This window comes from Ylistrum balloti, unplaced genomic scaffold, assembly GCF_031769215.1.
Source record: "Ylistrum balloti isolate Yb309-2 unplaced genomic scaffold, AGI_CSIRO_Ybal_v1 Utg369720, whole genome shotgun sequence".
Classification (NCBI taxonomy): domain Eukaryota; kingdom Metazoa; phylum Mollusca; class Bivalvia; order Pectinida; family Pectinidae; genus Ylistrum; species Ylistrum balloti.
The window spans coordinates 460,613-485,608 of NW_026781940.1; the positions used below are offsets into that span (position 1 = coordinate 460,613).

At 35.4% G+C, this 24,996-nt stretch overlaps 1 protein-coding gene across 1 annotated transcript in view; it reads left to right on the top strand.

Moving 5' to 3' along the window:
• LOC132565373 (calcium/calmodulin-dependent protein kinase kinase 1-like) overlaps positions 1–24,795 on the top strand; it is a 101,080-nt gene extending 76,285 nt beyond the window's left edge. The window contains exons 4-17 of the mRNA XM_060230011.1: positions 9,079–9,853; positions 11,143–11,196; positions 13,382–13,433; positions 13,665–13,823; positions 14,180–14,201; positions 17,364–17,452; positions 18,109–18,182; positions 18,731–18,830; positions 19,830–19,909; positions 21,542–21,621; positions 21,788–21,875; positions 22,838–22,966; positions 23,914–24,044; positions 24,744–24,795. Of these exons, the coding sequence (XP_060085994.1) occupies positions 9,079–9,853; positions 11,143–11,196; positions 13,382–13,433; positions 13,665–13,823; positions 14,180–14,201; positions 17,364–17,452; positions 18,109–18,182; positions 18,731–18,830; positions 19,830–19,909; positions 21,542–21,621; positions 21,788–21,875; positions 22,838–22,966; positions 23,914–24,044; positions 24,744–24,795 (1,885 nt within the window). The remainder of the gene's footprint in view (positions 1–9,078; positions 9,854–11,142; positions 11,197–13,381; positions 13,434–13,664; positions 13,824–14,179; positions 14,202–17,363; positions 17,453–18,108; positions 18,183–18,730; positions 18,831–19,829; positions 19,910–21,541; positions 21,622–21,787; positions 21,876–22,837; positions 22,967–23,913; positions 24,045–24,743) is intronic.
• Positions 24,796–24,996: the final 201 nt, after the last annotated feature.

Consider the following 24,996-nt stretch of genomic DNA (forward strand, 5'->3'; position numbering starts at 1 on the left):
ATATATATACGGACATCCCTGTACTATTTAAGAGAGGTTCGGGGAGAAGAGCTGGGCTGAGGGTTACATATATATACGGACATCCCTATACTATTTAAGAGAGGTTCGGGGAGAAGAGCTGGGCTGAGGGTTACATATATATACGGACATCCCTGTACTATTTAAGAGAGGTTCCGGAAGAAGAGCTTGGCTGAGGGTTACATATATATACGGACATCCCTATACTATTTAAGAGAGGTTCGGGGAGAAGAGCTGGGCTGAGGGTTACATATATTTACCAACATCCCTGTACTATTTAAGAGAGGTTCGGGGAGAAGAGCTGGGCTGAGGGTTACATATATATACGGACATCCCTATACTATTTAAGAGAGGTTCGGGGAGAAGAGCTGGGCTGAGGGTTACATATATATACGGACATCCCTGTACTATTTAAGAGAGGTTCGGGGAGAAGAGCTGGGCTGAGGGTTACATATATATATACGGACATCCCTATACTATTTAAGAGAGGTTCGGGGAGAAGAGCTGGGCTGAGGGTTACATATATATACGGACATCCCTGTACTATTTAAGAGAGGTTCGGGGAGAAGAGCTGGGCTGAGGGTTACATATATATACGGATATCCCTATACTATTTAAGAGAGGTTCGGGGAGAAGAGCTGGGCTGAGGGTTACATATATATACGGACATCCCTGTACTATTTAAGAGAGGTTCGGGGAGAAGAGCTGGGCTGAGGGTTACATATATATACGGATATCCCTATACTATTTAAGAGAGGTTCGGGGAGAAGAGCTGGGCTGAGGGTTACATATATATACGGACATCCCTGTATATAGCTTGGCTGAGGGTTACATATATATACGGACATCCCTATACTATTTAAGAGAGGTTCGGGGAGAAGAACTGGGCTGAGGTTACATATATATACTGACATCCCTGTACTATTTAAGAGAGGTTCCGAGAGAAGAGGTGGGCTGAGGGTTACATATATATACGGACATCCCTATACTAGTTAAGAGAGGTTCGGGGAGAAGAGCTGGGCTGAGGGTTACATATATATACGGACATCCCTATACTAGTTAAGAGAGGTTCGGGGAGAAGAGCTTGGCTGAGGGTTACATATATATACGGACATCCCTATACTATTTAAGAGAGGTTCGGGGAGAAGGGCTGGGCTGAGGGTTACATATATATATACGTACATCCCTATACTATTTAAGAGAGGTTCGGGGAGAAGAGCTGGGCTGAGGGTTACATATATATACTGACATCCCTATACTATTTAAGAGAGGTTCGGGGAGAAGAGCTGGGCTGAGGGTTACATATATATACGGACATCCCTATACTAGTTAAGAGAGGTTCGGGGAGAAGAGCTGGGCTGAGGGTTACATATATATACTGACATCCCTGTACTATTTAAGAGAGGTTCGGGGAGAAGAGCTGGGCTGAGGGTTACATATATATACGGACATCCCTATACTAGTTAAGAGAGGTTCGGGGAGAAGAGCTGGGCTGAGGGTTACATATATATACGGACATCCCTATACTAGTTAAGAGAGGTTCGGGGAGAAGAGCTGGGCTGAGGGTTACATATATATACGGACATCCCTATACTAGTTAAGAGAGGTTCGGGGAGAAGAGCTGGGCTGAGGGTTACATATATATACGGACATCCCTATACTAGTTAAGAGAGGTTCGGGGAGAAGAGCTGGGCTGAGGTTACATATATATACGGACATCCCTATACTAGTTAAGAGAGGTTCGGGGAGAAGAGCTGGGCTGAGGGTTACATATATATACGGACATCCCTATACTAGTTAAGAGAGGTTCGGGGAGAAGAGCTGGGCTGAGGGTTACATATATATACGGACATCCCTATACTAGTTAAGAGAGGTTCGGGTAGAAGAGGTGGGCTGAGGGTTACATATATATACGGACATCCCTATACTAGTTAAGAGAGGTTCGGGGAGAAGAGCTGGGCTGAGGGTTACATATATATACGGACATCCCTATACTAGTTAAGAGAGGTTCGGGTAGAAGAGCCATCACCATTTATTTTTGCTTAATCTAATCTGATATTGTAGTCATGGATATTCTTAACCCTATCTACGCTCTTTCCCACCTCTCTAGATACCTTTATCTCTCCTGCTGAATTCTCCATTGCTTGTCGAAAGAGAAAATTTTCACAAGTAGAAATTAATAGGAGATGACAGGATACATATACCAAAAATAGATGTTGAGGCGGATACAGATATTATAAGGGGAAATTTTTATGAAAGTAGGATAAGATATATAAATGATGGGGGTGGAGTAGGGGGTGGGGATATGACAAATTGACAAATTTTGTAAGTGTTAATGATATGTCGTGGAATATTTAATATGAACAAGGAAGTGCAATCACACCACAATATTTAATAGTGTCTTCTATCAGGATAAGGTGATATATGGCCATGTTTGTTATTTGTCATATCTTACTACTGAGGTTGAAATGCTGTTACAGATATACTAATTAGCTGTGATGACACCTGTGAATAATGATTCGCTTGTAAAACTCTGTCATTAGTGAACATTTGACATCCTGCTTAATAGGACTTTTTCTGGTTAGTCAATATAAATTTTGTGACCACAGAAATGTGGAGTCCATACACCCAGATATGTACTCTTTCCTAAATTGAAATTAATGGATGGTATATTTCCAAATAAAACCGCGAGAGCGCAACTTTTCTCTTTAGGTTGTCATGGTTGATTGAACTTCACATCACTTTAAAAGGTGTGGCTTTAAAGTATATCTTTGCGTTATACACTTATACAGTTTTACTGTCGGAGCATGAGGCGTAAAAGCCCTTTGCTTCACAGATCTGATCGTAATACATGTTTGATTCAACTGAGGTACATAACAGCAACTTATTTGGTAAAGTTTGTGGTCTAACCCCATAAGGAAGGAGGGGTGGGGGTTTGGGGAGTCTCTGACTCAAAGTCAGGATTTGGGCTGATTAGACGTCAATAGATAAGCTTTCTTTGTCAAATAAAATTGTCAGAGAACACCAGTAAGTAAGATACTTATTTGTGGAAAGGTATCATGGGCTTATTGATGTTAAAATCAATGACATGTTCATAAATTGACGATCAAAAACTTAACAGACATTTATCTGAAAACTTCCACTTTACCAAATAGCATTAAAAAAAAAAATATATATATAGTACAATTATACACCCCCAGGTAAATATCTCTTTGAGTGTTTGCCATTTACATAGAATTACTATCAAATACCTTTTCTTTTGAATAATTTTGACATAACATTTGAATAGAATTGTAAAACATCTATTTTTTTTCATTGTAAAAACTTTTTGGCCAATTTCATTTTTCATTGTTCATTTTATTTCTGCAAATTGTGTATTGAACTTGTTCTAAAACCAACATGGTGGTGTAGATGACCTAAACCCTTTTCACATCCTAAATAAAATGAAGATTTGTTTAAATTTGATAATTTTTTTTTCAGAATGGCTTTGAAACAAATATTTAAAATTTTCATGGTATTTTTTTTAATATTTACCTCAAATTTGGAACTGTCATTTTTCGTTGTATCTAAAATTTGATGTATTTTTATATATATTAGTTGATTTTAAATTCTGGATGTAAATTTTAAACTTAACTTTCTACTTGAAATAGATGTGTAACATCCAACTTGAAAAAAAACCCTAAACTTATGGAAAATATTTGTAATTGAACTTTGGTTAAAAAACTATTACTTGGTTATGATATATTGACTAATGTAACGCAGAATTAACTGAATCAGGTTGATATAAAACTGTCGCTGGTTTCATCTGGAACATTAACATACTTTGTAATTATAGAGAAAGGTAGCGTCTATATATAGTAAGTCAATAATAGAACGATATACCTGTAATTATATTGTATTGTGTATACTGGTAGGCAATATACATAGATAAACTAACGCTGCTGTCATTTAAGGTGACACTGCAATCAAGTCTCAAAGCCAAGATGATTAAAAATGGCAGTGGTGAACATTTCATATGTGGGATTTGATATGAGTTTTTGAGTTTTTGAGCCAACACTGCAGGGTTGAAAGTGATGCATATTTTTGGTTCAATATGCATTCTTCTTACACTTTTTTTTGAGGGAGGAGGGGGGGGGGAGAAGGATATTGGGATATGAAAAACTGGGAAGAAATTATATAAAGATGTTTTGCACAATTATGAGTCATTAAAGCAGAAATTTCTGAAACTTCTCCTTCATACGTTCATGGTTATTGTGTCCATGGACATACTCAAATTTAATCGTTGACAGAAAATAACAAATTTTGTTGACATTATCCTACCTTTAAATTCTCAATTTGCATAGAACTTACTTGATTCTATGATGTATAGTTTTACTGATAATCTTTGCCTTTAGGACAATAGCGTGTATGTGTATAGAAGTGTGGGGCACATTTCGATAGATAATTGTACTTGGCAGTACAAAGGTGTGGCGTTACCTTATACCTGCCTTCAATTTGGGAAGGTTCTATAAACATTAAATTTTGTTGTAGAAATTACTTGTCAACTTATGAATTAGACATGTTTTTATCAGATACATATTCTGTAGTTTGAATTTAAAAGGAAAAACTGATCAAAACCATTTTCTATGCACTTAAAGAAGTGTGTATTTTTCTTTCTATTTAAGTGAATAAATTTACATTGAAAAATAAAAAAAAAAATTGAAATTTAATACGCTGGAAGCTAACAAATCATTATATGATTTGACAAGAGCATTTACTTTAAGTATCTTAATGTTTTTGTTTACATGGTTCAGTGATTTTTTGAGTTAAAGTGAAATTCAAACAGACTTAGTCTGCCTCAAAGAACAGATTTGTTTAAGGTTGTGATGTTGGTGTCACTGATCAACAAAGTAAGCACAATCTCGGAAACTGTGCTATTTTTCATAATATCCTGGTTTACGATAGTCGTTACGGTTCATATATGTCAAGTTATTTTCCACATTCCTGTGAAGAAAATTACTTGTTTCAACAAAAACTGTATATGACTTGATACTCAGACAGAATGGAAAATGACGAAGACTTGTCTTTCGTCATTGTGGCAGGTGTGGAAAATTTCAATGGGATAAACTATATGAATTCTACCAGGTACGTTTGTTAAACCAGTATATCCAGATACAGCAAATATCTTAAATTTCTGTATACATCTTGCCTTTCAATTCATTATCTTGTCTTAAGATTCTCTTAACAGATTTCATCACATAAAAAGACAACCTAACCCTAACAAAGGATAACAGACTGGTGTTAAAGCTAACCGTGATATGAGGGAGAAAAATATACGCGTTATGTGTCAAATTCCGTTCCTGAAATATTGTTTGTGAAAAAATATGTCTAAATTCAGATACACTAAACACTTACCCTGATAGCCTTATTAGGTAAATGTGATACGTTTTTGGAAATTGAAAAAATAATTCATTATTTAAGAAAGAAAAAAAAAGGATACATACACTGTGTACATGTATAATATTAATCCTTTATTCATATTCAAAGTTCATTGGAAATTGATATAACCACTCCTGGACCACGGATTGGTAGAAGCGTAATTGCTCAATCTATATTTCATAACATTAGGAGCTGATTTTCATATGAAGACGGCTTCTTTAAATACATGGCACACATAAAAGAAATGTTAAATATTGATAATATCTTGTTAATTAGCTGGAATTGATTAACCAGAAGACTTCTCAAGGTGATCTTATGGAAATCTTCTGATACAATTAGTAGATAGGATTTAATGTTTTGTTTGTTTTTTTTCCTATCTCCCATTGAGAACTCTTTTGTGTTTGGGAACAAAGATAATTGTCATTTGATAAGAATGAAGTCTCTGAACTAGGCTTGTTAATTAATCTGTGGCAGACCACTACTCACCTTAAAAAAGTCGGTCATATTTATTTTTCAAAATTTTTTTGATAGATTACTATCATTTTTGAATATGAAATAAATTTCGAAAAAACAAGGATGAAAAAATATATAAATGCTGAAGATTTTATATAAAGAAAAAAAAATCAAGACCTCAGAAATGATTACTGGTAGTAATTGATTAATATGGTATAACTTACAGGGTTTGGTGCTGATAAGGTTTAATGAACGTGTGTAATTAGCAGGTATATCAATACACTGGTGCTATTGTATAAAGACTACACAAATGCCATGTCATGCGAGTCAAGATATTTTGGTCATCTGACACGAAGGGTGAATGAAGATGATCGACATATAGCCAGCGTGTTTCTTCCTTTATCGTAGGCCTTCTGTTGTGCACCTACTGTTGTGCGCCATCTTTGTGTGTAAACATTCTATTTAAATTATTTCTCATTAATCAGCAAAAAGTCCAAGCTGCTGATATTGGAAAAAATTGCTTCACAATTGATGCAATATAAATAAAGTTTATCATTATATTTGGCCTGTAGCATGCTGGGATGTAGGGCGACTAAGTTAGTCCGAATCAACGACCTAGACCCACTTTCAAGGTCACAGGGACCAAATATGTTAAAATCTATTAACAGCTTCTTCTCAATTAATCAAGGGGCTCTGGGTACTAGTCTTAAGCTCAGTATATTGTGGCAGTTATTCTACCAGGTTTGCATTTGTGTCGTGAATATGGTATATAATATAATCTCAAGATCACTGGGTGTAATCTGATACGTGTGAAAAAGAACCTGTGGCAGTCATATTTTTTCACTTGGTATAGTGTGATTTTCATGGAAAGGGGAAAACCACAGCATTGAAGAAATTCGGCAAGTAAATAAAAAATATATTTCAGCGTGGTTATCATCGATAGACTGTATCAATTAATTGATCTCGGTGGCACTCAGAAATTGTGAATGTTTAAGCTTTTAACGAAAATTGAAAACTGCAGTGGAAATAGATGTAATGAAAAAGATACAGTCACATATAGTTTGAATTATGCATATATGAATATCTAAAATGTGCCCCTAATAGTTGTTACGGTCTTGATTACATGGTTACTATTATAAAGATATCCGTCACAAATTCAGTTATGGATTTATATATCTGATGATAAGCTGGGCAGATGTCCATTCCGTAGGGACGAACGGTGTCAAGCAGAAGATGGCTATGTCCACTATGTATTATCTTCATGATTATGTTGACCACTTTGTCAGAATCTTGTGTCAGAAATAATCAGAAGAAGTTGATGGAATAGTTAATGATCACAAAATTGTCTTTAAATTTGATCAAGAAAGTCATTATTTTTGGACTGAATTATTCAGATTAAATAATATCCTCCATGCTCATGCTAGTGCTGATGTGCTATAGATGTCTTTCTCTGTCTCAGTCATGCTTTCTCTCTCTGTTTCTTTCTCTTTCTATCCCTGTATTTCTCTGCCTGCCCGTTTGTCTGTCTCTCTCTCTTTGTCTGTCTCTGTTTCATAGTGTCTCTCTTTATCTTTTTTCTCTCTTTCTCTAACAATCTTTGTCTCTGTTTCTCTCTCTCTCTCTCTCTCTTTGTCTGTCTCTGTCTCATAGTGTTTCTCTGTCTCTGTTATTCTTTGTATCCCTCTGTATCTTTTTTCTCTCTTTCTCTCCCAGTCTCTGTCTTTCTCTCTTTGTCTCTGTCTTATAGTGTCTCTCTGTCTCTGTTATTCTCTGTATCTCTCTGTATCTTTTTTTTTCTCTTTCTCTCCCAATCTTTGTCTCTGTTTCTCTCTCTCTGTCTCTGTCTCTTTGTCTGTCTCTGTCTCATAGTGTCTCTCTGTCTCTGTTATTCTCTGTATCTCTCTTTCTCTCCCAGTCTCTGTCTCTCTGTCTCTTTGTCTCTCTCTCTCTCTCCCTCTCTTTGTCTGTCTCTGTCTCATAGTGTCTCTCTGTCTCTGTTATTCTCTGTATCTCTCTTTCTCTCCCAGTCTCTGTCTCTCTGTCTCTCTGTCTCTCTCTCTCTCTCCCTCTCTTTGTCTGTCTCTGTCTCATAGTGTCTCTCTGTCTCTGTTATTCTCTCTCTCTCTCTCTCTCTTCCTCTCTTTGTCTGTCTCTGTCTCAAAGTGTCTCACTGTCTCTGTTATTTGCTGTATGTCTCTGTTTGTCTTTGTCTGTCAGTATCTTAACTACTTACTTCTTTTTGAATCTTCTGATATTTTGTTTTCTTTTTTGTTTTTTTTTAATTTGTTCTTTCTTTTACTTATTGACAGATTTGAACAATCATGGATTATAAAGTGTAAATGGATGAGTGATTAAAAGTGAATATATTATGTACGAGGTATATACTTAAGAGGTTGTACCCTTAGATGAATTTTCAAGGGAGGTCACTCTAAATAGAATTTATACTCAATAATGTCTTCAAACATGAGTTATATTTTTTGGGGATGATACATTTTTAAAAAAGTGAGACAACTCAGTGGCAAGCCATATTTTTTCTCTATGTCAGGAGCCATAATACAGCTTATATTTCAAACATCTGATCTTGTATTCATTACATTGTGACATTTGTTGAAAATTCACTCTAATAAACTTCATCACTATTTGTCTGAAGCGTGTATACCTTACTCAGGTATATTGGCATTCAGCTGCATACGTGATGTATATACATATAATTTCATACAGATTTCATGAAAATCTAGCTTCAAGTCTCCACTCTGATACCATGGCAAAGTTGTTTCATTTTCTTTATAAATGTTTAGAATACTATCAATGAAAATCATTTATAGTAATCCTATCAAGTAGAGAAAAAAATTATCAGTCATTATTTCAGAAAATTAATGCATGTGCCAAGATGAAGCTGTTTTCTGTCAATGCAGATGAATTACAGAAAAAAATACACGGGGGAAGTTTATTCTGAAAGTGACATTGCCAGTTACTTGTTAATGCTACTTATCCTTATATGAGGTTACACTAGTGGCATATCCCTTGAAAGAGCTGGAATATACTCTAATGATATATACTCTTACAACTCAGACTATACAAATCAAATGAAAAATTTTCAAACTTCCAAATTGTATTCCTGTAATTTCTAGAATTAATTCATGCTTATTAATGGGTTTTTTTATTCATTTATTTATTTTTTTTTTTCAGAAAATGTCGCCTGGAACAAAGTCAGGACCAGGAGCCAAACACTTCAGGGTACAACTCTCAGGAATCTCGCCATGAGTCTGCAGTGATTTCAAATGACCTTTGGTCAAGGAAAGATGTCAAGGCCATTGGTGACCATAAAGATGTAGACCACAGTTTAATTGCTCAAGACAAGGAGAATGTGTTGTCAGCTAAGAATAGAACTTTGACAGAAAATGGTGCTAATTCACAATATTCAAAATCTCCTCTAACACAAAAGAGTTCCAATCCTGCATCTGATTCGGTAAGGAGCTTTAATGATGACAGTGATGAAAGACATGAAAGTGGATTAAAAGATGACACAGTGACACATACAGGAAGTCGACTAGGTCGTCAGTTACGCATATCCTCCTTAACAGACTCCACAGGACATTTGTATGTGCCTGATACACCTTCACATTCGTTAGCACACCAATCACTTTCATCAAAGGGAGATAATCAAAATTCATCAAATGAATCAGTAGCATCATTGGAAGTTGTTGAAAGCGTAAATCAAAATGTGACTCAAACTTCAAATGCTGCTAATAGACACACACCTAAAATTGTGTACAGTCATTCAGAAGACAATTGTAATGTAGAAAGACCTCACAAAACACTTCAACATTCCCCGTACAGTTCACCAAACGCTTCACCACGCCTTAAGCGACGCCCAACCATGGAAACAAGGCGTGTGTCAATTTCAGATGTCGACGGATTCGTTCAACTTAACCAGTATCAGCTTAAAACCGAGATTGGCAAGGTAAGCAAAATTTGCTTTTCTTCAGCTAAAGCATGGAGTCAAGGAGGGGGGGGGGTATGTTCTCAATCCCGTCTGTTTTTGCCCATCAAACAGGGAACAACGAGATATCTCCTCTCCTTCGGTTTCTAGGTGAGTTTGCCCGGTCATTAAGTATGCTTACAAGCATTCTGATGATCAGGCATGGGCGGGCTCATGAGGTCAGGGCCCTTGCTGCATCCTGGGCCCTCCTCAATGGGTCCTCCTTTCAGGAGTTAATGTCTGCAGCCTTCTGGCGGGGCAGGGATACCTTCAGAGATTTTTATCTGTGACCCCTAGCTTCCCACTCTGAAGGTCTCTATGTGTTGGGACCGCTTGTTGTGGCACAGTAAGTAACTGTGCACTTACTCTTACTCTGTTAGGCCCTCCCAACTCTTCTGGCACTCCTTTTCCCCTCCCTAATGTTTTCTGCTGTGCTAGATGAGTTGCCTGGCTTCAAGTCACCACTATGGTAAGATGAATTTGCATACTTATGGTATGGTCATTATTACTGAAATGAAATTGAGGTTTTTTCATGTAGAAACCAATTTTCATGATGTAATACTTACCATAACTTTATGGAGTCCCACCCTATCCTCTTCTCATCCTTTCCTGACTTGCTGCCCCTCAGTTGGGCTCCATAAGGGCTTTTCGAGGATGGGAGATAACTCTATGTCTCTGTTGTGATGGCTCATGAGATCGTAGGGAGGGCAGGATTTTTAAAATTTTGTTTTTGGGATACAAAGATGGGTGTAGGTACCATATTTGCATACTAAAGTTATGGTAAGTATTACATCATGAAAATTGGTTTTACATGAAAAAACTTCAAATTTGACCTATACTTCAGAGGGGGAGATTGAGTTACACTTTTCAAGAATAGATGTATGTAGACAGGAAGTAGTTTTTAGCTCACCTGACATCAAATTCATTTGCAGTCCTTGAGAAAATATGAGCATATATATGATATTACCCAAGTAATTTTACGAATTAGATTTATTATCTTCATATAACTTCAATATCTATCTAAAACATATAATGTACTTTCTCCAAAATCAATGTATGAATTATTTATAATGGTTTTTTATCTCCAATTTTGTCAAGATAATTGTTTGGAATTCCTACTGGTATATTGGTCGTAATATCTGGACCAGACTTTTTTAAACATTCCTCTAATCATCTAGGTTATAAAGCTGCTTGTAATAACTTACATGATACATTATTTCCTAGAAAATTACAAGAGTTTATTGGATGTTGATTGATATCTTATTCTGCAGGGATCCTATGGTATTGTAAAATTAGCTTACAACGAAGAAGAGGACTTCAATTATGTGAGTATAGAGAAGTGCTACCGGAGTACATACACTATAAACATGATATGTAATAAGGGGAAATATGATGCTAACACTGGTAATTTTCTTCTCTTTCGATTCATTATTGCAAACCTGTCTATGATGGTGATACTTGTAAAAATAGTACAAAGGACAGTAATTGATTCCCATGTATCTATTTGGAAGAAGAACAGTACAGTCCATTTTTTTTTTTTTTTTCTCGATGTTGATGAAATGAAAGAAAAATGAAAAATTCATTTCTTTTCTTAATTAGTGCTCCACATCAAAGATGCAGGTGTTCTATAGTAATCAGGTTTCTTTAACTGTCTGTCCATTTTTTTGTTTTGGAACAATATTTCAAGTTCTGTGGGATTAACTGTACTAAAACTTCACTCAATTCTTCTTTTGAAAGGGAGTGATTTTTGCGTCCTGGATCAAAGGTTAAGGTCACTGTTACTAATTGATAGAAAATTGGTTAAATATCTACTCAAGACTTTCTCCACAGGGGTGCTAGTTTTCAATTGCTTTTCACCTTCAGCGGTCAAGGTCACTAGATCATAGTTAAAAATTAGAAGTCGGGCAACCACAGAATAAGTTCATCAGGTCAAAGGTCAATGTCAACTTTGAAATATTTTACTGGTAAATATTTTATAGCATAAAGTATCGTAAGTTGAAATCAAATGACAAGTTGCTTGACCTCAGGTCAAGGTCACCAGGCCAAAGGTGAAGGTCTCATTTGAAATATTCTTTTAATTACTCAGGCAAATTATTGTGTTAGTAAAACACAACAGACTCAAATTCAATAGAAGTGTAACACTTAAATTCAGAGTCTGACATAATGCAAAGTCCATCTTTACATGTATCAGTACACATATTTTCCTTTATGCCTTTTATTAAAAAGCTGATTTGTAAATGTAAATCAGTTTTTATTTTATGCTTCCATCAGAGAAGGGAGGGGAGCATGTATTGCATCATTTCATTGGGAGAAAGTGGGGGTTAAGGGTGGGATGGGGTGGGGGATGGGGGAGGGGGTTAGAGAAAGGAGGGGAGCATGTATTGCATCATTTCATTGGGAGAAAGTGGGGGTTAAGGGTGGGATGGGGTGGGGGAGGGGGTTAGAGAAAGGAGGGGAGCATGTATTGCATCATTTCATTGGGAGAAAGTGGGGGTTAAGGGTGGGATGGGGTGGGGGGTGGGGGAGGGGTTTAGAGAAGGGAAGGGAGCATGTATTGCATCATTTCATTGGGAGAAAGTGGGGGTTAAGGGTGGGATGGGGTGGGGGTGGGGGAGGGGGTTAGAGAAGGGAGGGGAGCATGTATTGCATCATTTCATTGGGAGAAAGTGGGGGTTAAGGGTGGGCTGGGGTGGGGGTTAGGGTAGGGAGGTGAGCATGTATTGCATCATTTCATTGGGGAGAAATGGAGATGGACAGTATAATACAACCCTTGAGAAACTCTAATGACATTTAGTTCATATATATGTACTCTATAGTAACATAATATAAAGTACATTTGATCAGATTCTGATTTACTTGGAACAAAGACATTCCTGTCCAATAGACATTTTCTAGTACTGGAAAGTTTAATTTAAAAAAACTACACATTTCTGTCACCTCCTGTTATCTGTTATTATTACTATACCGCAGAAAGGACTTTACAGATGATTTCAAATTTTGTCTTTTGATTTCCTTAGGTCCTGGATTTGACATTAATTTAAGGACAATCTGAAAGGTCAAGGTTAAAGTGGTCTAGGTTAATCAACTTCCATATGCTCACAATTGTGATAATGCCATACTTTGATCTTTAACACAGCAGTTGAAAGTAATTAATTCCATAAATGTTTTTCAATATTGCTCTTCGGTTTATGTCAGTTTTACCAAGCAGTGTATCATAATCTCATGTTATGTTTCCAATGATAGAAATTATCATAATTAATTTAGTGGGACAAATCAGAGCCTGTGAGAAATAAATTCACCATTTTTTCATCCTCATTAAAACATTTGATAATGAAATTGTTGTTTATGAAGGTCATTTTTTGTTTGAGGTTTTATTCTTACGACCTTAGATGGGTGTTGACAATTTGATTCCTCAAGGATCACTTGTAACAGTCTTTGGCTTAAATGATTGTGCGTGACTTGTAGTTTTTCTTATCAAGCGATCACTGATTGTATTCATTTCTTTTTCAGGCAATGAAAATTTTATCAAAGAAACGGCTGATGAAAAAGGCTGGTTTCTTTCGTAAGTACTAAAGATAACTGAAAGTTAGAATAAACTTGTGAGTTCCTTGTGATTGAATACAAATTTGATATGGTTAAAATGGTTCTTTACCTTTTATGAGGAAATAGACTAGAAAATTTCACTCTCACCAAACGTTATCATGGAAAGTTCAGCATTTGTAAAAAAAATCTTCAAAGAAAATACTGTTGCTATTTGTAGAATAGATGATTTATTTATTTTGTCTAATGATAGGGCGACCCCCTGCAAGAGATGGAAAACCTATGGCACACCCTCCGAATCCCTTGGAAAGAGTGTATAGAGAAATCGCCATTCTAAAAAAACTTGATCATCCAAATATTGTGCGATTGGTTGAAGTGTTAGATGATCCAGACGAGGATAATTTATATATGGGTGAGTTGCGCAATTCAATTTCTAAATTTAGTGTATGGATTAGAAAATGTTTTATTTTCAGAACTGGTACAGCTGGGAAAGTTGTTTGACCATAGGGTCGTGAAGTCTCGTGAAGCCAAAAAAGGAAATTTCTTGTTAATAAGTAAAAACAATACTTTTCAATCAATAGCAAATCTCTCAGTTACAGGTATCTAAATTAAGAAACAAGAGAATAGCACCCTTCGATGCAAATTTAGAAAGAGAGACAGCAGAGTAAAATAATGAATTAAACTGCAGCACACTTTTGATAGAAGAAAGAAATATTTATTTCGATGAAAGAATTGTTAGTATATATCTTTTAACAATTATTTTTTCAGTTTTTGAGCTGCTTGAAAAGGGGTGAGTATTCATGATATTTTTGAAAATATGATAACATCTAACCATAGGTTTCCATTTAACATATAGTTTATGGAATAATTGAAAAATAATTTTTAGTGAGGCCCAGGGTTTTCCATAAGAGCCGGTTGCCAGCCAATTTGACCGGCTACTTTGATGATTTGGCCGCCTACACCAATCCAGTTCCGTAATAATGTTCCATACACGTACACGGCAGGCCAGCCTCCTACTTTCACTACACAGCCTACTACTAACAAAATTATGGTAAACCTTGGTGGCCTTTGTGAAGAAATTTTATCAATACCATACTGGAAAATCAGAACAAATTCAGGAGGCTTTTATAGCACATGGAGAGTTTTCCTTAAATGTTGCAGCTAACATGTTTCTTAAAATGTTCCGGATGTTACATTTTGACCCTCTTAAATGTTTCCTTTGTGACAGTTTTATGTAGAGTATACCAGAAAATGTTTGTGGTATCCGAGTTTCCATTAGACCCATTTCAGAGATATCAGAATCTGCACTGGTATATAGGTACACAGGGTCCATTAGACCCATTTCAGAGATATCAGAATCTGCACTGGTATATAGGTACACAGGGTCCATTAGAGCCCTTTCATAGATATCAGAATCTACACTGATATATAGTACACAGGGTCCATTAGAGCCCTTTCAGAGATATCAGAATCTACACTGGTATATAGGTACACAGGGTCCATTAGAGCCCTTTCATAGATATCAGAATCTACACTGATATATAGTACACAGGGTCCATTAGAGCCCTTTCAGAGATATCAGAATCTACACTGGTATATAGGTACACAGGGTCCATTAGAGCCCTTTCATAGATATCAGAATCTACACTGATATATAGTACACAGGGTCCATTAGAGTCCTTTCAGAGATATCAGAATCTACACTGGTATATAGGTACACAGGGTCCATTAGACCCATTTCAGAGATATCAGAATCTACACTGGTATATAGGTACACAGGGTCCATTAGAGCCCTTTCAGAGATATCAGAATCTGCACTGGTATATAGGTACACAGGGTTCATTAGAGTCCTTTCAGAGATATCAGAATCTACACTGGTATATAGGTACACAGGGTCCATTAGACCCATTTCAGAGATATCAGAATCTACACTGGTATATAGGTACACAGGGTCCATTAGAGCCCTTTCAGAGATATCAGAATCTGCACTGGTATATAGGTACACAGGGTCCATTAGACCCATTTCAGAGATATCAGAATCTACACTGGTATATAGTACACAGGGTTCATTAGAGCCCTTTCAGAGATATCAGAATCTACACTGGTATATAGGTACACAGGGCTCATTAGAGCCCTTTCAGAGATATCAGAATCTGCACTGGTATATAGGTACACAGGGTCCATTAGAGCCCTTTCAGAGATATCAGAATCTGCACTGGTATATAGGTACACAGGGTCCATTAGAGCCCTTTCAGAGATATCAGAATCTGCACTGGTATATAGGTACACAGGGTCCATTAGAGCCCTTTCAGAGATATCAGAATCTGCACTGGTATATAGGTACACAGGGTCCATTAGAGCCCTTTCAGAGATATCAGAATCTACACTGGTATATAGGTACACAGGGTTCATTAGAGCCCTTTCAGAGATATCAGAATCTACACTGGTATATAGTACACAGGGTCCATTAGAGCCCTTTCATAGATATCAGAATCTACACTGGTATATAGGTACACAGGGTCCATTAGAGCCCTTTCAGAGATATCAGAATCTGCACTGGTATATAGGTACACAGGGTCCATTAGAGCCCTTTCAGAGATATCAGAATCTACACTGGTATATAGGTACAGAGGGTCCATTAGACCCATTTCAGAGATATCAGAATCTACACTGGTATATAGGTACACAGGGTCCATTAGAGCCCTTTCAGAGATATCAGAATCTACACTGGTATATAGGTACACAGGGTCCATTAGAGCCCTTTCAGAGATATCAGAATCTACACTGGTATATAGGTACACAGGGTCCATTAGAGCCCTTTCAGAGATATCAGAATCTGCACTGGTATATAGTACACAGGGTCCATTAGAGCCCTTTCAGAGATATCAGAATCTACACTGGTATATAGGTACACAGGGTTCATTAGACCCATTTCAGAGATATCAGAATCTACACTGGTATATAGGTACACAGGGTCCATTAGAGCCCTTTCAGAGATATCAGAATCTACACTGGTATATAGGTACACAGGGTCCATTAGAGCCCTTTCAGAGATATCAGAATCTACACTGGTATATAGATATCAGAATCTACACTGGTATATAGTACACAGGGTTCATTAGAGCCCTTTCAGAGATATCAGAATCTACACTGGTATATAGGTACACAGTGTCCATTAGAGCCCTTTCAGAGATATCAGAATCTACACTGGTATATAGTACACAGGGTTCATTAGAGCCCTTTCAGAGATATCAGAATCTACACTGGTATATAGGTACACAATGTGTGTGACATTACTGTTAAATAATGTATTTTTGTGGGGTTCAATTTTTGTGGTTTTCCCAAACATTTCTGTTTTGTGGACACTTTATTTTTCATGGACAATTACAGCTCAATAAAATTTCCTTTCGATAGTTCTAACAGTTTGTGGACTTCAGAATTTGTTGATTAAAATTACCAACAAAATCAATGGAACACAAGATGTGATTATAAAACACTATGGCCCTGGTTGCAACAATTCTGAAATGGGACATTAAAGCTGTACTGTGTAAGCCATGTGTTAATTGCATGCACACTTTGTAAAACACTTCATTGTCTTCATTTTGAAATTTTTTTTTTTTTCAAATTTCAAATGTAGGTCAAAGGTCATGATCAAGGTAACATGGCCGAAATTTTGGTACCTATGGAAATTTCTTGTCACAAGGATCACACAAATGCCAAATTTGGAAGACCCAACCTCTTACTGTGCAATAGTTATAGGCAAAGGTTAAAGCTGACATTAGACAAACAGACAAGACAAAAACAATATGCCTTTTGATTCGAGGGCTTAAAAATTCCCCACAAAAAGGAATAATGTTTTTATAATATTTCATTAATTGAAAAATGGATTGTACCCTTGGCCAATCGTATGATAAGGTATTAAATGTGTTTTTTCTGTTTTACTCCTGTTTAGGGAGGTACTGGAGGTGCCGACGCCCACTCCTCTATCAGAGGACACTGCCTGGAGATACTTCAGGGACATCGTTGTTGGTATAGAATACTGTACGTAGTTAACACTGTTTAGCAATGACTATGTGTTGTAATTCTTGATAATTGATGCCATACAGGAGGAAGATATGCCTTCTATATATAGATTTTTGATAATCAAAGGATTTTCCTCTTTTTTTCAAGAGCATCTTCAGGTTTTTTTTTGTTATAGTCAAGGAATTTTGTATTTTTTATTGTGATTATCTCGGAGATTTCTATTTTTTCATGGTAATCAAGATAATTATTGTTGAATTTTTTTAAGCTCTGCTGTAATGATTGATTTTCCCACCTGAATTTAATTTTCAGTAAATTGGACTCAGAGTTACAAAAGTTATGTCCCTTTTTCTTTATACCGTTCCCACATGTACCAGTTCAGATAATTTCTATTTCCCATCATGATCCTCCACAATTACGAACCAAAAGACTCCTCATTTACTTACATTATGCTTACAATATAGATATAAAAAATGTGATATAAGTTTTACGACAGAGAATGTTTCTTGAGGAAAAACTTTGATTTCTATTAGTCAGTCAGGATTATTGTGTAACACTGTAGTTATATTGCCGTTTTCAAAAACATTTTCAAATCTTTTTGTAGAATGTGCACTCAAATTTTTTTTTTATTTTTTATTTATTTATTTATTTATTTATTTATTTATGTTTTTTTTCAGTGCATTTCCAGAAGATAATTCACAGGGACATCAAACCGTCAAATCTGCTATTAGGAGATGATGGACACATCAAGGTCAGAACTGTTACAGAAAATAACTGGAATGAAACCTTTTCCACAACCATACTGGACTCCCTGATCTGCCATCAGGAATCCAAAATTATACACTGAAAAAAGGTCTTGCAGAGACTGTTAGTTTCCAGGCATTTAAACAAAAAAGATTGTATAAAATAGATAGAAGGTCAGGTGGAGATGTGATAACATACTTTTACCTGGGCACATAAGTTTTGATTCCCAGAACAGATGTGTCAAGGTATTGGGGTCACATATTAGTTCACGTAGGTTATCCCTGCATGTTCCAGTTTCCTCCCTTGTTTCACAATTGTTGTAAAATTAATAAAGTTTAATTAACTAGATACCATGAAAACAAAGTTAACAGAAAGAACTGTAAAAAAATTTTTAAGCCTTGGCAATAATCTGATGTTGTATTTGCCTTCAGGCTTCTCATAAGAATTCTGTTGTTAACCCTAACTTTACTGACACTGTCTTTTCCAACAATTTGGTACCGTTCATTTAAATGTCGGTTAAAATTTAATTAAATCATTGTTTGTACTGTTATTCAGATTGCTGACTTTGGTGTGAGTAATGAGTTCACAGGCACAGATATATCTCTCACTAACACAGCTGGAACCCCTGCCTTCTCAGCCCCAGAGACACTTAAAGGTAAAAACCAGACAATGCTTTCAAAGTCTTAAATCTGAATTTCATGTTTGGAAGAATATTCAGTTGTTACCCTTGCTCGTCATTCTGTTAAAATTTTATATCTGTTCATTCACTCTTAAACTGATACAGATATAAAAGTGTCATTTGATATGTAGTTGTATAATGTCAATATGCTGGGCAAGTTCTGGTTTGAAAATGGTCATTTACCTTAAAGAATTATAATGACTTGTTCTGATAAGTCAGGAGTATTCCTCTTTACAAATGTAATAACATCAAAAAGTTAAAAACTTCTCCATTGTTATAGGAATGGGCATTTGTGTTATGTCAGTTCATCTAGTTTCTTTTTTATGCCCCCGCCATTTATGGCCGGGGGCATATAGCGTTGCCCATGTCCGTCCGTCGCGTCCCGTCCCGTCGCGTCCCGTCCCAAATCAGTATATACCACCTAACAACTTCATTCGGAAGGCAATTTTCATGAAACTTCATACAAATATCAAGTATGGAAAGACCTCATGCAGTGTTGAATTTCTCGGCATTCTAAAAAAAGATGGCCACCAGGGGGAGATAACTCAAAAAAGAGGAACATCATCTTATTTCTACATAATTTGGTACTTTTGGGTTTTAAGGCATAAGGAACTAATATACTCCCTCATTTTTTCCAGAGAACAAAATTCCAAATTCATGTACGTTAAATCAACTTGTCAATTTAAGTATGAAACTTAAGTTGTACATAGTTGCATACAAATTAACAAAATCATCTCTTTCAGACCTTTCACTATTATTTCACATGGGGGGGGCGGGGGCATTCATGTCTTACAGACATTTTGTAGTTTTATATAAAAATTCAAAAAAAAAAAAAAAAAAATAGAAGAAGAAAAAAAAATTCTGATTCGTTTCTTCGTGCTGGTAATAGACAGACTTATGTAACACAGTTGTCCAATCAATGGACATTATTATTTTCATTGTCATGTGATCAGATGTTTTTTGTCTCCTTTACAGATGGCAAAGAAGAGTTCGGAGGGAAGGCTCTAGACATTTGGGCAATGGGAATTACATTATATAGCTTTGTGTTTGGACAGGTATTGTCATATAATATATTTCTATCTCTAATAATTAGAGTCATTCAGTTTGACATTTGTGTTGTACATTTCTTTTATTTCAACAATTGAACTACTGGTATAGAACACAAGTATCCATAATACTTTTACTGTTTTCTTTTTCCAAATGTTTCAGGTTTTTTTGTTCATGCTTAATACTGTTAAAAGTTCCCTTTTTTGTTTTTTTCAAGATATAACACTTCATTTTCAAAATAAATTAAAAAATATGAAAATCAGAATTAAAAATCTGAAGGTCTCTAGTTTTAAAATGGGCAGATAAATGATTTTAAACGAGTTTTCGTTTTATACGGGATTTTATTAAACAAATCTTTTATTGTTGCGAGCCTTGATATTGGCAAGCAAAGTTTATGGCTTTGAGGCAAGTTTCGTTAACACACAGATGAAATGAAAATTGTTTAGAAAATATATATATGCTCAGAAAATCACATTTTTTAAAGTTTTATGGTGAAAATTTAGAGGGCAAGATCAAACTTGGGTAGCCAATTTGTTTTTCCAATTTATGACTCCGTGTTTGACTGGTGCAGGCAAAAAAATTCTCAAATGTTTATAATGCCAGTTACGTTTCACTACGTAACAGGCAGTTATATGATGATAAACTCTCTGTTTTTGTGTTCTGACATATCCATTTTTTTTAAATAAGCCCATTAACATCAGATAGTGGGCTGTTTCTATAACCATTTGTCTGTGGTGTGTCTGTCATCAGTCTGTAAACAGTTCTTGTTATCGCTGTTCCTGAAAAGTACTAGATGTTTCCCAAATTGTACTTGTTTGATTTTGGGACTGATCAGAAAAATAAAATAACTGACAGTGGCAATTTTGGATTTTTTTGAAAATGAAATTTCTTGAGGAGAAATGAATAGATATTTCTCAAATTTTATATCATGGTTACCCTTGGTCATTAATTGTGCCCTTTTGATTATGGGACTGATCAGGAAAAACAAATTCGCAGACAGACAGCCATCTTTTATTTTGAAATTGAATGTTTGTTATTGTTATTTACTGAAAAAAAGAACTGGATGGATATTTCTCAAATTTCATGTAAAGGTTCCTCTTGGTCATTTATTTATTTTTATGGGACTGATAAAAAAAAAATGGCTGACATGTGGCCATCTTGGATTTTGACAGTTTCAGTTTGTTATCACCATTTCTTGAGAATTACTTGAAGGATACTTTTCAGACTTGATATGTAGGTTCCCCTTGGTCCATATAATCTTATGTCTATTCAGAACAGATGGCAATCTTAGATTTTGAATGTTATTGCTATTTTCAGAAAGGTTGTGTTAGGTCTTTCTTATATTGCGTATGTCAGATTCCCTTGCTATCAAATGATTAAGTAAAAAAGGCAGACAAAGAGAACAGTAAAGAAAATATCTGTCTTGCATAAAACCAATAGAGATCATTCAATGGTGGGTGTTAGAATCCCACTGGGATCTTTTGCTTATGAATTTATGTTTGCTAGTGACATTTTTAAAAATTGATATTAACGCTGCATCTTTTATTTGCCATTTGAGACCACACCATCATTAAAAATTTGTCTTTGATACTCGGTACGTTGTAGTGTTAATAGATAGATGCTGTTATATTTTGTGACAGGTTCCTTTCCCTCCAAAAGATGACTACATTATGGGTTTACACAGACGCATTTTGAATGACCCAGTTACATTTCCATCAGTGTAAGTCAAAGCTAAAAACTCATTTTTAAGAAGCCATATGCAATTTTTCTTCATTTGATAAATCTAGATTCAGTTATAATTGATATCCATCCACAATAAAAAGTCAAAATCTTGTAATTTTGTTCCCTTGATGTTTGAGATAGAATTGCTGTTGTTTTTACTTCAGGCCTAAGATATCGGAGCAGATGAAGGATTTGATACTTAAGATGCTGGAAAAAGACCCGAACAATAGAATTCTTCTGCCTGATATCAAGGTACACATACATCTACACAAGAACCTGTCTAGTCTGACAACTGAGAATTCCGACATCTTGTCTAATACAACATCAAATCCCATATCTTATACCGTCTAAGTATTTTATGCTGGACTGAATTTTTGTAGTTTAAGTGAATTTGAAAATTATGCATGATTAATTTCCCCTGCTGTGAATCATGACGTGCTGGAATATCAAGTATTATAAATTATATAGTTCTACATTGCCAAATGAATTCCTACCTCCAAAGCTTAATGAAAGTTATATCTACAGTAAGTTTTTAAATAAACTGGTAAATTTTAAATGTCTTTACATCACTTACAGTTCTCAGAATCAGTTTGTAGATGGAGCAGGAAAATACTTGTTGCAGTAAATAATCTATTTCGGACTAAATTTTGACTGAAACCTTATTTTTGTGGTTGAAATACAGCTGAGAAAATCATGAAAATTAGAACCACTGCAAAATAACAGACTTAACAGCATGTTTCCGCATCAGGCTTCTGTATTCTGACATCATGTATATATATTTAGACAAATTTATGGTGTAACACAGAATGACAAATTTGTCTTGATTTTCTGAAAATAGGTATACTAACTAATTCATTTAAAAGCATATGCAGGTTTTTCCGATGTTGAATTAAATATGTATAATTTATAAATAGTTAAAACTTAAAATGCTGGAAGTAAGCCAATTCCTATCAATACTGTATTTATCCTAGAGGGTCTAAGGCTGGGCTTATTTAAGGACATCGGAATGGATTTGACCAGCAATGCTCCTGGACAGCTAGAAATACAGATGGACTTACCACAAATTAGTATATTGCCTGATCTTAACTCATTAATTAGACCTGGCATATTGAGACTTTCAAAATTCTTTTCAATCTAAAATGGTTGACATGCCCTTGTCTCACTAACAAGTGTAAGTGTTCTGTTCTAATATACTGCAGTGTTATGTTTTATAGGTGCATCCCTGGGTGACGAAGGATGGTGAGTTCCCACTTCCCACAGAGGAAGAAAACTGCATTCTGGTTACCGTCACACAGGAGGATATCAACAATGTCGTGAAACATGTGCCAAAGATTGAAACTGTGGTGTGTATTACTGTAACAAACACGATAATCGTCTGTGTGATTTTCATTTTTATGCTCCTGGAATGGAAATCATATAGTTTGCACTTTGTCGGTCTGGCTGTTTGTTCCCATGTTTGTCCCTCCGCCTGTCCATTCGTCATAATTTTTGATACATAGCATATCGCAAAAACTGTAAGAGGTATCAACATAAAACTTGAAGCTTGGTATATACATTGATCATACTTAGGTACTGTGTAGTATGCCAAATTCAAGTCCTGCATCATTTTAATTACAGAGTTATTGCCCTTTTATTCATTTGTTTCACTGATACTTTGTTATTAACATTTCCTCATTGTTTATCTTCTTTTCCGAGTTTATATTTGTAAGATTGTGCATGTTCAAATTTTCTAAGCCTTCAAAAAGTAAGCCTTATCTATAGACCATCTTTAAACGAACATAGACAAGTCTACCCCGCTAAGGCAAACACACACTTCCTACATGTATTCTAATTTGTCTTAATGGAAGGACATATATCCCTAGCAGTTTTGAGGAATAAAGTCCAATCCAGTTTTGTGTAGCTGTTTAGTTTTAATGTAGGAATAATGCATACATACAATCAGATTGCTGACCTTAACATGGCTGTGGAATAGTATAAATGTATATTTCAAACGATGCATTCATATTTCAAACTATATTACTTTGCTAAATGACTTATAATGATTCATTTGATCAAAAAGATTTTTAAATGTTTTGATTGTAAAGCTTGAATGATTTCAAACACTCTTTTTTATTGTTACAATAGTGGATATCCTTTTTGTTTACAAAAATTACTTTTTTTTTCTTTGTGATAAAAAATGGAAACATTTGTCAAAAAAGGTTATAGTGGACTTTTCTCGAGAATTAAGGGGAAAATAAAGATAAAGAATTAATGATATAAGTTATTAAGATGTATCTTTGTTTTGTTCCAGATATTAGTGAAGAGTATTCTGAAACAGAAATCTTTCAGAAATCCCTACCGGGACAAGTCTCATGTAAAAGAAGAGTTCCAGAAAGGGAGATCACATTCAGCTCCAGATACATTCCATGATGTAATGAAAAGGTAAACTATATGGTATTTTGAATAAGTGCTTTGTTTCTTGATCAGGTTAAGTTAAGAAACTTCCAGTTAAGCTAAGTTAAACCACCTATTGTAAAAAATAAACAATCAGAATTACTGAATAAATTTGAAAGTGTTTAATAAAATAATATAATAAATTAGCTATCACCAACAAAATTTCCTTTTTTACTTAATGTGAAAATAGTCTGAATTAAGTCTTTCTGGGATGGGTATACATTTCCTAGTCTTTCTCTAGTCATATGGTGACTTGTTAGGGTACTTGATAATCAAAAATGATAAAAAAAAATTGAAGATTTTTGTTAGATGGGGGTACGTTTTAGACATGTGTATAAAAAGTGTCCAGGAGATGTAAGATTTGGGGGATGGGGGAGGGGTGGAAGGTGCGTAATGCTTGTCCTTGACTGTGAGAGATAAAAAAAAGTTGAAAAGATAGTAAGATTTTTGTAAGGGAAGTTCAGACAGTTGTATCTGGGGATACATTTTTTTAAATAAAGGTGTATCGAAAGCACCCAGGGGAAGGTGGGTGGATGGGTGGGTAGGGGGGGAGGGGTTGTTATTTTATACAAGGGGTGGGTGTTTACTATATAGTAGGATACTTTTTATTTTTCATACATGCATAAAAAGTGTACAGATACATTTATATACACCGGAGATCTATATGTAGTTTGGTATTTGTTTCAGGAAAATTTCTTCAGATGCACATGTTGATTCACCACTGAAGGAAGATTCGTGACACAAGGTCAAGGTCATTCTGGATTTGTGTAAATATTTTGTCCTGATTAAAAGAGAAAATGGTTAGAGGAAGCTATTGTAAAAAATTAAGAAATTTTCTGAATGATCATGACTTTTTTAACCATTAAACTTTCTGTGATGAAATTTATTTCTCTTGGTGGTTCAGATGATTAAAACATCATTTTTATACATATATTTATCA